General features: G+C 34.1%; 1 protein-coding gene across 4 annotated transcripts in view; it reads right to left on the bottom strand.

Annotated features, from left to right (window-relative positions):
- The window catches only part of LOC136039285 (gamma-aminobutyric acid receptor subunit beta-like), a 122,202-nt gene that overhangs the window by 77,601 nt on the left and 30,720 nt on the right, over positions 1-13,881 (bottom strand). For all 4 annotated transcript variants that reach the window (XM_065722872.1, XM_065722874.1, XM_065722873.1 and 1 more), the window contains one exon: positions 4,227-4,294. In XM_065722872.1, coding sequence (XP_065578944.1) covers positions 4,227-4,294 — 68 coding nt within the window. The remainder of the gene's footprint in view (positions 1-4,226; positions 4,295-13,881) is intronic.

Genomic DNA, 13,881 nt, shown 5'->3' with positions numbered 1-13,881 from the left:
CCCACTTGAAACAGCGGAGTATAAAAACAAACACAGAAAAAAACAAACAAAAAAAAAACAAACAAACAACAACAATGAGTGGCGCCTTGCACTTTTTGGTTGCAAAGCCTTCAACTAGAATTCTATGAATAGGCTACTTTATTCATGACAGGTGCTGCCTTAATAGATCAGTGATTCTTCGCCTAATTTCATGCTTCCTAATACTGGTCCATGAGTTACTGAAATTTCCACGAAGTCCAGAACAAAGTGTACAAATTCACCAGTCATATTCCTAATTTGATAACTGGCTTTCAACCTTCCAACCCTTCATTTCACAATTTCATTTCATTTGAATGATTGAAATTATTATGCCCTCAAGAAAATTACCTGATCTCACCAGTAAAAGTTATGGGCTAATAACTCCTTCTCCAGGGCACACAAAGAACTCCAACTATTCCACAACCGGATAGCAAGAAAGTTAAAGAGACATCCAGTGGAATGGGAGCCTGTGCAAGGAACCTTGAGCCTATCTTGGTCAGTACATACTTTAGCACTTGGTCACGAATTCCTTATTTTTAGCTGCCATCTAACCATACGGAACCGTGATGCATGATAGCCAAGATAAAAATGACTTATTCCTAAAGAAACTCAAAAATCATATACATTTTTAGCAAGACATTAGTATGGAAAGTGTAATTTTCGTTTAGATTCACCTGAGCAGTAATTTGCAAAACGGCTAGAAATACTTAAGAATTAAATAAAAAGAAAAAAGAAAAAAAAAAGAAAAAATTAGAAAAAAGAAATTCCTTAAAATTACGTCCAACTGAAATAAAAATGGTACCCTTGAAATCTCTGGTATCGCTTTTTTCTTTAGCTGGAGGTTTACAGTCCCCACTTTCAATAACAAAAAATCCCCTTTTTGCATATGTAGCAATGGCCAATCTCCTTTTTTCTTTTTGATCCGATGGTAATCATATCAAACCAGCGGCTATGGTATTTCGCAGGCGGGTGTTTTGAGCCAAAATGATATCAAAATGCTGCAGAAAATCAATTTGACTACAAATAGGGCCAAAGTGCCAGAGGCAGGTAAGTCTAAGGAAAATCTAATTTTTATTTTCTAAGACATTACAGTTCCTTTTGTTGGAATCTGAGGAAAACTACATTTTAGTATGGGTGGCAAGACTTTTTCCCAGGTGGTTTTGACATGCTCTTTAAGATAGAAATACACGTTTTGCAAAATTAACTAATATTCAAGGAGGCATTACTGAATCAGAGGGCCTGGAAAAAGAACCGAGAGCGAAGGAAACAAGCGTTGATGGTATCATAGATGCTGGCAAAGAAGATTTCAACTATGGTGTTATGTTGCAGGTTATCTCAAGACGGAAGGATTTAGGTAACTTGCAGAAACTATTGCCAGAATTAAAAGTCCATTTCAGAAAAAAGTTTAGGCCCTCGTCTAGTCAATTGTCAAAATGACTCGGATGACAATATGTTTTAAAGCGTTGATTTAGAGGAGCTCTATAGCTTTTTCTTTTGTTTTTCTTGTTGTTTTTTTTTGCTTTTGTTTTTTTGTGAATTTTATTTCTTGTTTGCATTTAATGTTTTTTTCTCTATAGTTCGTTTTTTTGTGCGTGTGTGTGTGTTTGTTTTATTTTTGGGTTCATTTAGTGTAAAAAAATTTTCTATAGTTATTATTTTTCGTTTTTTGTATATTTTCCATTTTTTGTGTGTATTTCATTGTTTTTACTCCACATTTTAATACTTTTATAGTGTTTTCGTGGGTAAGAAATAAATTGTTATTATTATGAGACCAAGCATCAAGAGCTACTACAGGCGATACCGTTTAAAAGATAAGCAAAAGGACCAATGGGGAAGAAAAAAAGAATGGACGATATAACAGCGGCTGAAGAAAATTAAAGGAAGACGATAAATTAAAGGATTCATTCTAATATACTATTAAATAAAAAACAATTTTTTTGAAATGAAAGTAAGGAGCGACATTAAAACTTAAAACGAACAGAAATTACTCCGTATATGAAAGGGGCTTTTCCTCCTCGACACCCCGCTCCTTACGCTAAAGTTTTTTATTGTTTTAAAAATTAGAGTTGCGAGAAAGAATCAAACCTTAGCGCAAGGAGCGGGGTGTCGAGGAGGAAAAGCCCCTTTCATATACGGAGTAATTTCTGTTCGTTTTAAGTTTTAATGTCGCTCCTTACTTTCATTTCAAAAAGCTTGTTTTTTTTTTTATTTAATTTCGGAAAGTTTTTGAATTAATACATGTCTGATTTTGGCTCTCCGTACATAAATTATTAAAATGAAATTTGCATATTAATTCTTTTTTTGGCTAAATGGCTTTTTCTTAGTTTTGATCAGACGATTTTGAGAAATAAGGGGTGCAACTAGATCTTTTAATTTTTAACGAACGTTTTTATAGTAAAAAAAAATACGTAACTTAAGAATTAACTTACGTAATAAACTTTTATATTCTTATATTTTTGATTATATATATATATATATATATATATATATATATATATATATATATATATATATATATATATATATATATATATATATATATATATATATATATATATATATATATATGAGGGGGTTGGTCCCCTCGTTAATACCTCGCTCTTCACACTAAATCTTGTTTTGTCCCAATTCTTTAAGAATGACCCCTGAATCAGAAAGGCCGTAGAATAAATAGTTGAAATTACTTAAGATTGGAATTTGATTGGAATACTTAACGTTGAAATTACTTAAGATTATTTTTGTAGATTGGACCTTGAAATTTTTTCTATAGGGTTCTCTGATACGCTGAATGCGATGGTGTGATTTTCGATGAATGCGATGGTGTGATGGTGTGAAGATCCTATGACTTTTAGGGGGTGTTGCCCCCTATTTTCCAAAATAAAGCAAATTTTCTCAGGCTCGTAACTTTTGATGACAAAGACTAAATTTGATGAAACTTATATATTTAAAATCAGCATAAAAATCCGATTCTTTTAATATATCTTTTAGCATCGAAATTCCGTTTTTTAGAGTTTCGTTTACTATTTAGCCAGGTCGCTCCTTACTACGGTTCGTTACCACGAACTGTTTGATTATCCAAAACAGACATTATCCCAAAGAAACAACGATGAGTAATAGAAATTGGATAGCATATTTTTAAACAAAATCAGCAATGGATTATTTCTTTTCTATAAAATCTATTCAAGCCAAAGATATATTTGGAACCTGGCTTTAGACCAATTGTCATTAGTTCTTACTACTCGCCGGGTAAAAATAAAAACAAAAAAGTATATAGTTCCCAAATTGACTTTGATTTTCTCCAGAATTAGCTTTTAAAGAATTCTGAAATTTCTGCTTGTAATCTAAGGCTATTATACTAATAAAAACTTCCAAATCTGAAAATATAAAGTACACATTCACAAAAGCTAGAAATTTTGCACCATCAGAGTAATGCAAAAAATTACAATCTTTTTGATCAAAGGGCACTTGGGCCTGTAAGACATCCCAAATGCCCACTCCAACCCAAACTTAGCTTATATAGAGACGTTTTTACCTCTCTTGACTTATGGTTGCTCAAGGGCTATTTAAGGAATGACTAAATTTTAAAATGCAAGATTTAAAAATAACTTTAATCGCAGTACCATTCTCCTAAAACATCTCATAAAGAACAATGAGATTATTATGGGGAAAGCATGTATAGATTAAGGAGAACGGCCCCTGAAATTGTAGCTACGGGGTTTAACTCCAATGTATTCCCCACTCAAATTACTCTGCAGAAGAGAATATAATCTACTCAACGCCCAGTAATATATTCCCATACCCATTAACTATGGTTCATTTTATATTAACACCATCAACCGAAAAGCTGACAGATGAGGAGTCAATCCACACTAAATAACAACAAAAACGGTAGTCAGCCCCAAAAATCTGTTAAAACAAATGGGCCCCCAGAACAGCTGCTCATTAACCGAAATCTGATGGAATGCTATGTTGTTTACTCAGATAATTCTTCCTTGGGGTAAAGGGGTTGGCACTTTTCAAAGTCACCCTGAAGCATTGTTTGCAGTCATGATTCTAGCTGGACAAACTCGCTATCAGTTTGTTTCACGAATAAATAGAAAATATGCCAATTATAAGCTACACAATAGATAGTACATTAAACAAGAAGTAATAGTAAGGAAATATAAAATCAGTTTTTAATAATAATAGCTAATGATAAAACAACTCACCATTCCAACTTCAGACATGGAGCTGATACTAACAATAAACAAAGTGATACCAACATCTACTGGCGGACCTGTAATCGGTTAATGTGAGAATCAAAAGATTGACTTTATGTGGCCTGTTTTATAACAAGAATAAAACTTATTTGACTTGCTTTATTCAATTTGGAGAACACAATCAGGTAGATAGGGAATTGGAAAACTATACCAATCTTTAAACGGCTTTCAATGGTGTTTACATTGCGGACAATAGAGTAAGAAACGAATTACATTACAAATTCAGATAACTATTTCTATTTTATGTCAATATTGGAAGAGGGATCTCCCTCTCCTTCCAGTGCATGTTTTATTAGTTTTATCCAAGTTTTATTTTACAACTTAAAATTGAAGCAGGCTTTTCAAATAAATAAACACTGATTAAGTTTAAATCCAGTAGTTGATATCTCAGACGGGAAATGTAAACCTATGACCAACATTTTTTAATAAGAAGTAAAACGGGTGGGGTGACATGAAAAATTGAAAACCAATTCACTTTCTTTATTAGAGGCTTTATTGCTGTCCAAATCAAGATTCACATGCCTCCCAGTTGTTTTTTGACCACTTCTACTGGAAAAGAAAGTTGCAGGGGGTTCATTTAATTAGAAACGGAAGATCATAGTACACGTTTGTACTGTAATTTCAGCATAAGGCAGTGATTGTAGGGCAACCAGCAATTCTTTCATGTCTTTTTTAATACCCTACCCCTCCAAAACCTCCAAATCTGTCGGGGCAAAAATTTGAGAAAGTCATTTTGTTAAAACTTCGTAAAGGTCCAAATAGATACGCCTTTAAGAATTGCACGACCCAACAGTCCCTGGGCTTAAATATAAATTTATACTAGGAATAGAGAACCATGCAGACCCTGCATGTATGACTGACTCAGAACTCTTATGGTTCGGTCCCTGGGTCAAGAAAACACAGATTTTGCTGGCTCAAGACGGATTTAGGGAGCCTGTACATTGTACCCCTGCACATTGCCTCTGACCTCAGGTTGAACAAATGTTTCGTGAGAACAAATGCTGATCCATCTTACCACTAAACTATTCATAGATTAAAAGTCCCAGAAAAGCTTAAAGTGCTGAAATCTTTTGATAAATCGTAAATGGGAATTCTTTACCAACTTCCCTCTTCCCAAACACAGTATTTGAATTTAACTTTCTACCTCCTCTCTCTCTTTTTCTAACAGTATCTGGAAACATTAACTCCATCCCCCCTAACTGTTTTCAAGACATTGCATATATGCTATCTCTGTGGTCTGACACACACAGTGTCTTTCAATTTACTTCTGTCCCCTTCCCAAGTCAAATATTGGTAGGAACAACTTGACCCACTCCTCTCATAACACTTCCTGGAAGTTTGACTTAATTCCCAAAGCCGTTCCCGAAATTCTAAGCATAATTTGAAAAGGCGGTGGCAAATGTTGGTTTCGATTTACTCAGATACACGTGTCATTTCCAGAGTATACTTGTGCGAAATTCCCGGAACCTTGGCCTAGCGAGCCAATCCCAAGAGCTTCCGGTTTGTTGGCGAAACAAGACTAGACATAGCTGCATTTTATACTAAAATAAATCTGTAAATCTGTAATGTGGGTAATGTTGACTCCACAGGTATACTTATGGGAGCTATTGATAGTTATGATTGAATCAGCGTCTTAAAATCTTGAACCAAAATCATACAGGGATAATGGGGTGCTGGTTGCACTTTTGGCGTTAAGACTTTCTATTTTAGTTTAAATAAAAAAACTAGTTTTTTCAACTGAAAGTATGAAGCAATATTAAAATTTAAGACGAACAGAAACTATTACGTATGTAAGGGGGATTGCCCTCTCGTCAATATCCACTCTTTACTCTAAAATTCAAATTTTCTTCCAATTCTTTAGGAATCATCCCTCAATCACAAAGGGTTTAATTAGAATAAATATCTCTTTCGAAAGTACTAAAAAAAACCTTAGCGTAAAGAGCGAGGTAATTAAGAGGGGCAAAGCTCCTTATAAAAGTAGTAATTTCTTTTTGACTCTTTTTCAAAAATGACTCTTTTTTACAAATCTGCTTTTTAAAACAATAAAAAACTTTAGCATAAATAGCGAGGCACTGAGGAGAGGACAGCCGCTTTCATATATGAAATGTTTTCTGTTCGTTTTAAGTTTTAATGCCGCTCCTTACTTTCAGATAAGAAAAACTTTTTTTATTTAATATAAACAAGGGGTAAAATTCATAGCTTGTAACCCTCTCTTGGGGGCTGAGGGGGCTGTGTGGGGGATTAAGTCATCCTCAAAGACAAAGTTATTAGATTTTTCAACTACGTTGAACAAAATGGCTATTTCAAAATTTTGATCGGATGATTTGGGGAAAAAAGTGAGCGTAAGAGGGGGCCTAGTTGCCCTTCAATTTTTTGGTCACTTAAAAAGGGCTCTATAGCTTCTAATTTTCGTTTTAATGAGCCCTTCTTGCAATATGTTAGGACCACTGGGTCGATATGATCACCCCTGGAAAAAAAAACAAATAAACACACATCCTGGCCCCCAGCCCCCCATTGCACTTCCTGGCTGAAGGGCCAAGAAACGGAGATCAGCACCGCCGGTACGGACTGCAAAGTCTAATGCCGCATCCTTTACCTTTTTTTTACCGTGATCTTTCTTCCTGCAAAAAATAAAAAATTCCACATTTTTGCATATAAGAGCTTGAAACCTCTATAGTGAAGTTCTCTGATACGCTGAATCTGACAGAGTGATTTTCATTAAGATTCTTCGACTTTTAGAGGGAGTTCCTCCCTTTTTAGAAAATAAGACACATTTGTTAAGGCTCGTAACTTGTGATGGATGAAAGAGAATTTTGATGAACCCTACATATTTGAAATCAGCATCAAAAATCCTATTCTTTTGATGTGTCCATTGATATGAAAATTCTACTTTTTAGAGTTTCAGTTACCATTGAGCCGGGTCGCTCCATACTTACAGTTCGTTACCAAGAACTGTTTGATGAAGACCAGTGTGAGCCAAAAGATTAGCTGGACCAAAAATAAAGAAAACATGTTCGCCTTCAGTAAGTCGATGCTTTTACGTTGACTATGATATACAGTCATTTTAATGAGCTGTTAGTGCGAGATTTAATTAATGTATTTACAGCGTTGTCTAGCTGCTCACCAACTATAAGGGAGGGTTCAATTCACTTTTTTTTACGGGAGAAGGGTCTGAAATCTCAAAATCTCCTTTTAAGCCAGTTTTTCCGAATTTCCTTGAGACATTCAGGTCAGTTCAGAGAGGAGGTGATTGCTTCGTCCAGAGCCTTGCTTCATTTGAAGGAATATTTTAAAACAAACGTTCATCGTGATAGAAAGAGGGAAAAATTTGCCGTCTGTCTATATAATTATCCAATTAAATTATTAAATAATTGTAAAAACTAATTAATTAAGCACAATCAGGTTGTTTATATCTCTTCTTTTGAACTTCTGTTTTTTTATTTATATAATAGAACAAAAATATTCAAACTGAAAGTGAGAAGTAATGTCAAGACTTAAAACGAGTAGAAACTATTTTATTCTATTGAAGAGGGAGTCTGCCCCCTCTTCAATCCCTCATTCTTTACATTAAAGTAGTAAACTTCTTTAAAAAAATATGTCCCGTATAAACCCAACGGTCCTTGTGTTTGAGCAGTCTTTCTTACGGAATTGTAACAAAAAGTCGAACATCAACGCAAGGAACAAGGGCCTAAGGAGGGGATAGCCTCCTCACATACAGGATAATCTGTTCACTTTTGGTTTTCACATTGCTCCTTTCTTTTAGTCGGAAAAAAACGTTTTTATTTTATTTAATCTTGTAACAACACCTAGCTGCGCAAGGGTTGCTTCAGGGTTTGGATCAAGGTTTATGTTCTATTAGACAAAAGAGATCGGGTTCAAGGGTGGTAAAATAGGGTATGGGTTAGGAAATACAAAGCCTTAACCCACAAGTGAACCTCACGAGCAAAACTACAGACTTTGGAAGAAAATTTGTTTGCTTGGTTCTTAGGCTTTGTAACAGCCTATTAACTTTAACCTCAAGCTCTTTTCAGAAATGAAATAAAGTTTATTATTCGGAATCGACAAAAAAATTAAATACGAGACTTAATTTTCTTTTAAGCAATATTGCTATTGGGAATAAAAATCGTGCTGTCATACAGATAGTAGTATATTTTTTTTATCAACTCAAAAAACTTTGAAGAATTTTTATCATGATTCATTGATTATATATTGAGAGCGCTCATTTTACTTGTGTTTGAAATGTTCTATTTTGCCATTCGTTAATTTCATTGGACTAAAAATTTGCTAAGTTTGCTAACAAATAACTTCTTGAATGCCTTAATTCTATTTCCAATTCTGAGCCTTAAACATATTTAAAAAAATCTGATCAAATCTCAATTGGCTTTTTGGAGATATTTTTTCCCTATTTTCGAAAATCATGCAAATTTTTTCAGGCATGTAGCATTAGATGGTAACAAAAAAACTTAATGAGTTTTATACATTTGGAATAAGTATAAAAACTTTTTTTTATGAATTCCGTTTTTAGCTTTTATATAACCATTTGGACGAGTCGCTCCTTAAATACAGTTTGTTACCACGAACTGTTCTATTACCAGTTATAAATTAACACCAGTACAAGGCGTCTTAACATGTAAAAATGCAGATTTCGTTTCATTTTAGCAATTTTAAAATCAGCAAATAAACATGAGAGAATTTAAACCAAAATCCTGCAGTAATTTCATCCAACACGTGTCGTATGTCTCATCCTGCCCATTTTAAAATACATTCCCAAATAATTTTTCAAGATATAAGACTACTAGGCTTTAAAAGTTTTCCCTCCAAAAGGTTTGTGTTTGCTGTGTATATCTTTATAGCTATGATGTTAATGCTAGAATTACAAAATCGAATGATGAATATGCTGAAATCATTATTCTAGGTTAATTATTATTAATTTTTAACCGGGAAATTCCTTCATTATAACAAGGGGTGCCATTTCACGAAATACTGGGGAGGAATCTATTTTTTAAAATCAACGAGAGGCAATCTGGTTATTCTTTGGGGGTATAGATGAATGAAGAAATAGATATTTTTTGCAACAAAAGCTGCTTTGCGCCATGGCCAAAAAAAAATAAAAAGGACACAAAATAATTGCACATGACAATATCACACTTAACAAAACATGATACATAAAAATGAAAGAAACATAACAACTGCATAACAAACACAAAAGTAAAATTAAGACTACTCTGTCATCACAGATAGGTAACATGTTATATCGTTTTTTACTTTAAAAGAAAGGTAATTCAGATTTTTAAGTTTAGTTTTTGGTCCAAATTTAATCACTTAAAAGGACTGAAACTTCACTCCAAATTTTCAAGTTTTTACTAGTTTGCTTATGCTTGCTTATTATTTGCTTATGATTGCCATAATTTTACATAATGATTTATGATGGTACAAAAAATTTCACATTGACCAAGTTTGGCAGAACCTGTTTAAGCATGAAATGTTGTAACTACCCTAACTTAAACACTTACCATAGAAAATCACGTACAAGGTGTGAAAGCTACTTAAGAATCACACATACGCTTACGCTTAGCTAAGATCTCTGCAAACCCATGAAATGAATGGTGGGACTAGCCTATATTCTAAAAATACTTAATGAATAAATATTCCTTATAATACTTAGCAATATTGTTGTGTTACTACTGCTAACCCGATGCAATGGTTGAATAGTTCAAATTGAGTTCATAAAAACGTTTTGATAAATATTTGGCCTTTTTTCCCTTGATGCTGGATGATTGTCTAAAAACACACTTTCGTTAAGGGTCAGAGTTTTAATTACTTTATGAATAAAGAAAGCAGTTTTTTCCTTATTCGAACTCATCCTCAACAATAATATATATAAATTTGTATTATTGCTTTAAAAAAGGGTCTCATTTTATCTAATGGAAGGAAAGTTTGTTTATATTTTGTTAAACCATAAGAACCAAATGTTCCGAAAAACTGGTTTGGATCCTGTGTATGGATTAATATTATTTTTCTTCGTGTTTCTTGACAAACTGCACATAAAATGCTGACAAAATTCTTTTGACATACAGCTTTCAGTAGTCAAAAATAAAATTTAATACTTGCCAGATGATTCTTGGCGCGGATTTTAATCCTTTAATCCTTTTAATCCTTTAGCTCCTCGGCCTGCTTTATCAGTGAAAGGGACAATATTACGAGAAAAAAGTGGAAAAAAAAGAAGCTATTTAAACGATGCTCGTTAAATGTGAGTTTAACGATGGTTTTGTAGCAACGCCATTACCATAACAATTGATGTTCATAGTTATGCTTTTTAACTTGTAACAAGCTAGAGCCTAATGATTCATGTTCTCTTTCAAGAACTAATGTATACGTTTTTGACTTTCAAATTCAGCCTTCTTAACCAAGATAAGTACCAAATCCAACTTTCTACTATCGAAAACTTGTGCCTCTGTCCCTGACAACGGCTATAAACTCGTTGTTACGTTAAGTGACCTAAGGCTGTCACGCTCCTCTCCATTCTAACAAGTTCCATTTCTGTCTTACCTAAACAAGAATGATGACATTTATGACTCCACATATTTGAAGTTTTTCGATTTCGACAGACATTCAGAAACAATAAATAGTCCTCAGATCTTAGAATAGAAGGAACGTGTGCTTTGGCAACCTTAATGTAAATCCCTGATAACTCTAACTAATTTTTGGTTTTGTCCTAAAATTATTTTTTGACTGCATACTAGCATTAAGGTTTCATTCATGTATAGTCTGCAGTGCACTGAGCTAAGTTGCAAATGTTCCAAAAGATAAATTATGTGATTTTAATCACCGCATTTTTTGTATATAGTAAAATGATTATTTTAAAGATAAGGGGACCAATCTTTAATAAAGAAAGTGAAACTTAAAATCGAAAGATTGAATCAAACAGTTCGTGGTAACGAACTGTAGTAAGGAGCGACCCGGCTCAATAGTAACCAAAACTCTAAAAAATGGAATTTTGATACCAATAGTTACATCAAAAAAATCGCATTTTAATGCTGATTTTAAATATATAGGTTTCATCAAGTTTAGTCTTACCCATCAAAAGTTACGAGCCTGAGAAAATTTGCCTTATTTAGGAAAATAGGGAGAAACACCCCCTAAAAGTCATAGAATCTTAATGAAAATCACACCATCAGATTCAGCGTATCAGAGAACCCTATTGTACAAGTTCCAAGATCCTCTCTACAAAAATGTGGAATTTTGTAAGTTTCGCCAGAAGACAAATCACGGATGCGTGTTTATTTGTTTGTTTTTTTTTCCCAAGGGTGATCGTATCGACCCAGTGGTCCTAGATGCGAGAGGGCTCATTCGAACGGAAATGAAAAGTTTTAATGCCCTTTTAAGTGACCAAATAAATCGGAGGGCACCTAGGCCCCCTCCCACGCTCATTTTTTTCCCAAAGTAGTCAGATCTAAATTCTGAGATAGCCATTTTATTCAGCATAGTCGAAAAACCTTATAACTATGTCTTTGGGGACGCCTTACTCCCCCACAGTCCCCGTGGGAGGGGCTGCAAGTTGTAAATTTTGACCAGTGTTTGCATATATTAATGGTTATTGGGTAATGTAGAGACGTTTTCAGGGGGATTTTTTGGTTGGGAGGGGGGGAGAGTTAAGAAGAGGGGGATATGTGGGAGAAATTTTCAATGGAGGAATTTGTCATGGGGGAAGAAGATTTCCATAAAGGGGGCGCAGTATTTTCTAGCATTATTTAAAAAAAACAATGAGAAAATAAATATGAAAAAAAAATTTTCAACTGGAAGTATGGAGTAGCATTAAAACTTAAAGGAACAGAAAATATTACGCATATAAGGGGTTCACCTCCTCCTAATACCTCACTCTTTACGCTAAAGGATTTTTAGTAATTTCAACTATTTATTCTACAGCCTTTGTGATTCAGGGGACAAAATTTAAGCTTTAATGCAGAGTTATTGACGAGGTATTGACGAGTGGGCGAACCTTCTCATATACGTAATAAAACCATACGAACATAGAAGTTTGTTACGTAAGCTAATTCGTAAGTTGCGTATATCTTTTACTAATGAAAACTTTCGTAAAAACTAAAAGTTCTAGTTGCCTTTTTAAGTACCCAAAAATTAGAGAGCAACTGGGCCTCCTTCCCCTCCTTTTTTCGCAAAATAATTCGATCAAAACTATGGGAAAGCCATTTAGCCAAATAAATAAATATACAAATTTTGCTTTAATTATTCATCTGCGGAGAGCCGAAATCAAAACATGGATTAACTAAAAAACGTTCAGAAATTAAATAAAAAAAACAAGTTTTTTTAACTGAAAGTAAGGAGCGACATTAAAACTTAAAACGAACAGAAATTACCCCGTATATGAAAGGGGCTGCTCCTTCTTCAACGCCCTGCTCTTTTCGCTAAACTTTTTACTGTTTTAAAAAGTAGAGTTGAGAGAAAGAGTCAAACTTTAGTGCAAAGAGCAGGGCGTTGATTAAGGAGCAGCCCCTTTCATATACGGGGTAATTTCTATTCGTTTTAAGTTTTAATGTCGCTCCTTACTTTCAGTTGAAAAAACTTGTTTTTTTTATTCAATAAATTGAAGAGGCTACATTCCATCATACTTCTTCATCAGTTACGATTAGTCCTTGGATAACGCTGAACAATTTTTTAAATTAAATTTTTTTTAAGGAAAGTGTGACTAACATTAAAACAAAAAAAAAAAACAAAGAAACGTGTAGGGTACATGAGGAGTACTTCCACCCACTCAACTTTAATTATCTGAAAGCATTTTAGATTAGAGAGAAAGAGAGAGAGAAGGAGAGAGAAGTTTATTAATATTAAACAGAAGACAAAACAAAATACAATTTAAAGTCAAATTACAATACACATAATTCCTCTCGAAAGGCTCCATGGCCAGGGATACAAGGGGGATAAGAAAAAAAAACAATTATCATAAAAGCAATAAATTCAATATAGGCAATCACATATAGGAGTTCACAGGCAATATACTTATGGGGAATACAATATAAGCAACAACTAGAAGGAAAAAAAACATAGAGAACATACCTGAGGCCTGGGAGCAAAGTTCAGAGAGCAAAACCAAACACCAATAACAAAACACAGGGGCCATCAACTCTTCAGAGGAAAAAAAAATAATCTATTTGATTCTTTATTAAATGATCCTTAAAACTCCTTTTAAAAGTCCCGAACGAGTGGTATTTCTGCACTGAAGAAGGTAGCGAATTCTAAACCTGTTGACAAGCAATGTGGGGATTGAAATCTGATCGAATAGTAGGGGTAGGCGGAATATGGATACTATTTGAAGAACGAAGGCTATGTGGAGCTGAATCAGAAATAAACATAGGAGTTTTCCGAAGAGATTTTGGAAGATTGCCGTGAAGCTGATCAAAGACAAAAGAAGCACAAGAAATAATGTAAATAGACCGTAGAATTAAGAGCGGTGTTGGTGAAAAATGGTTGGTGTCCATAACCAGACGCTGTGCTTTATTATACATGACGGAAAGTGACCGCAAGCGTAGACGGAAAAGTAGACATCCATGCAATGGAGCAATAAGAAACATATGACTGGACAAGACAG

The sequence above is a fragment of the Artemia franciscana genome, chromosome 19, assembly GCF_032884065.1.
Source record: "Artemia franciscana chromosome 19, ASM3288406v1, whole genome shotgun sequence".
NCBI lineage: Eukaryota > Metazoa > Arthropoda > Branchiopoda > Anostraca > Artemiidae > Artemia > Artemia franciscana.
This window is presented reverse-complemented; position numbering and strand designations above follow the sequence as displayed.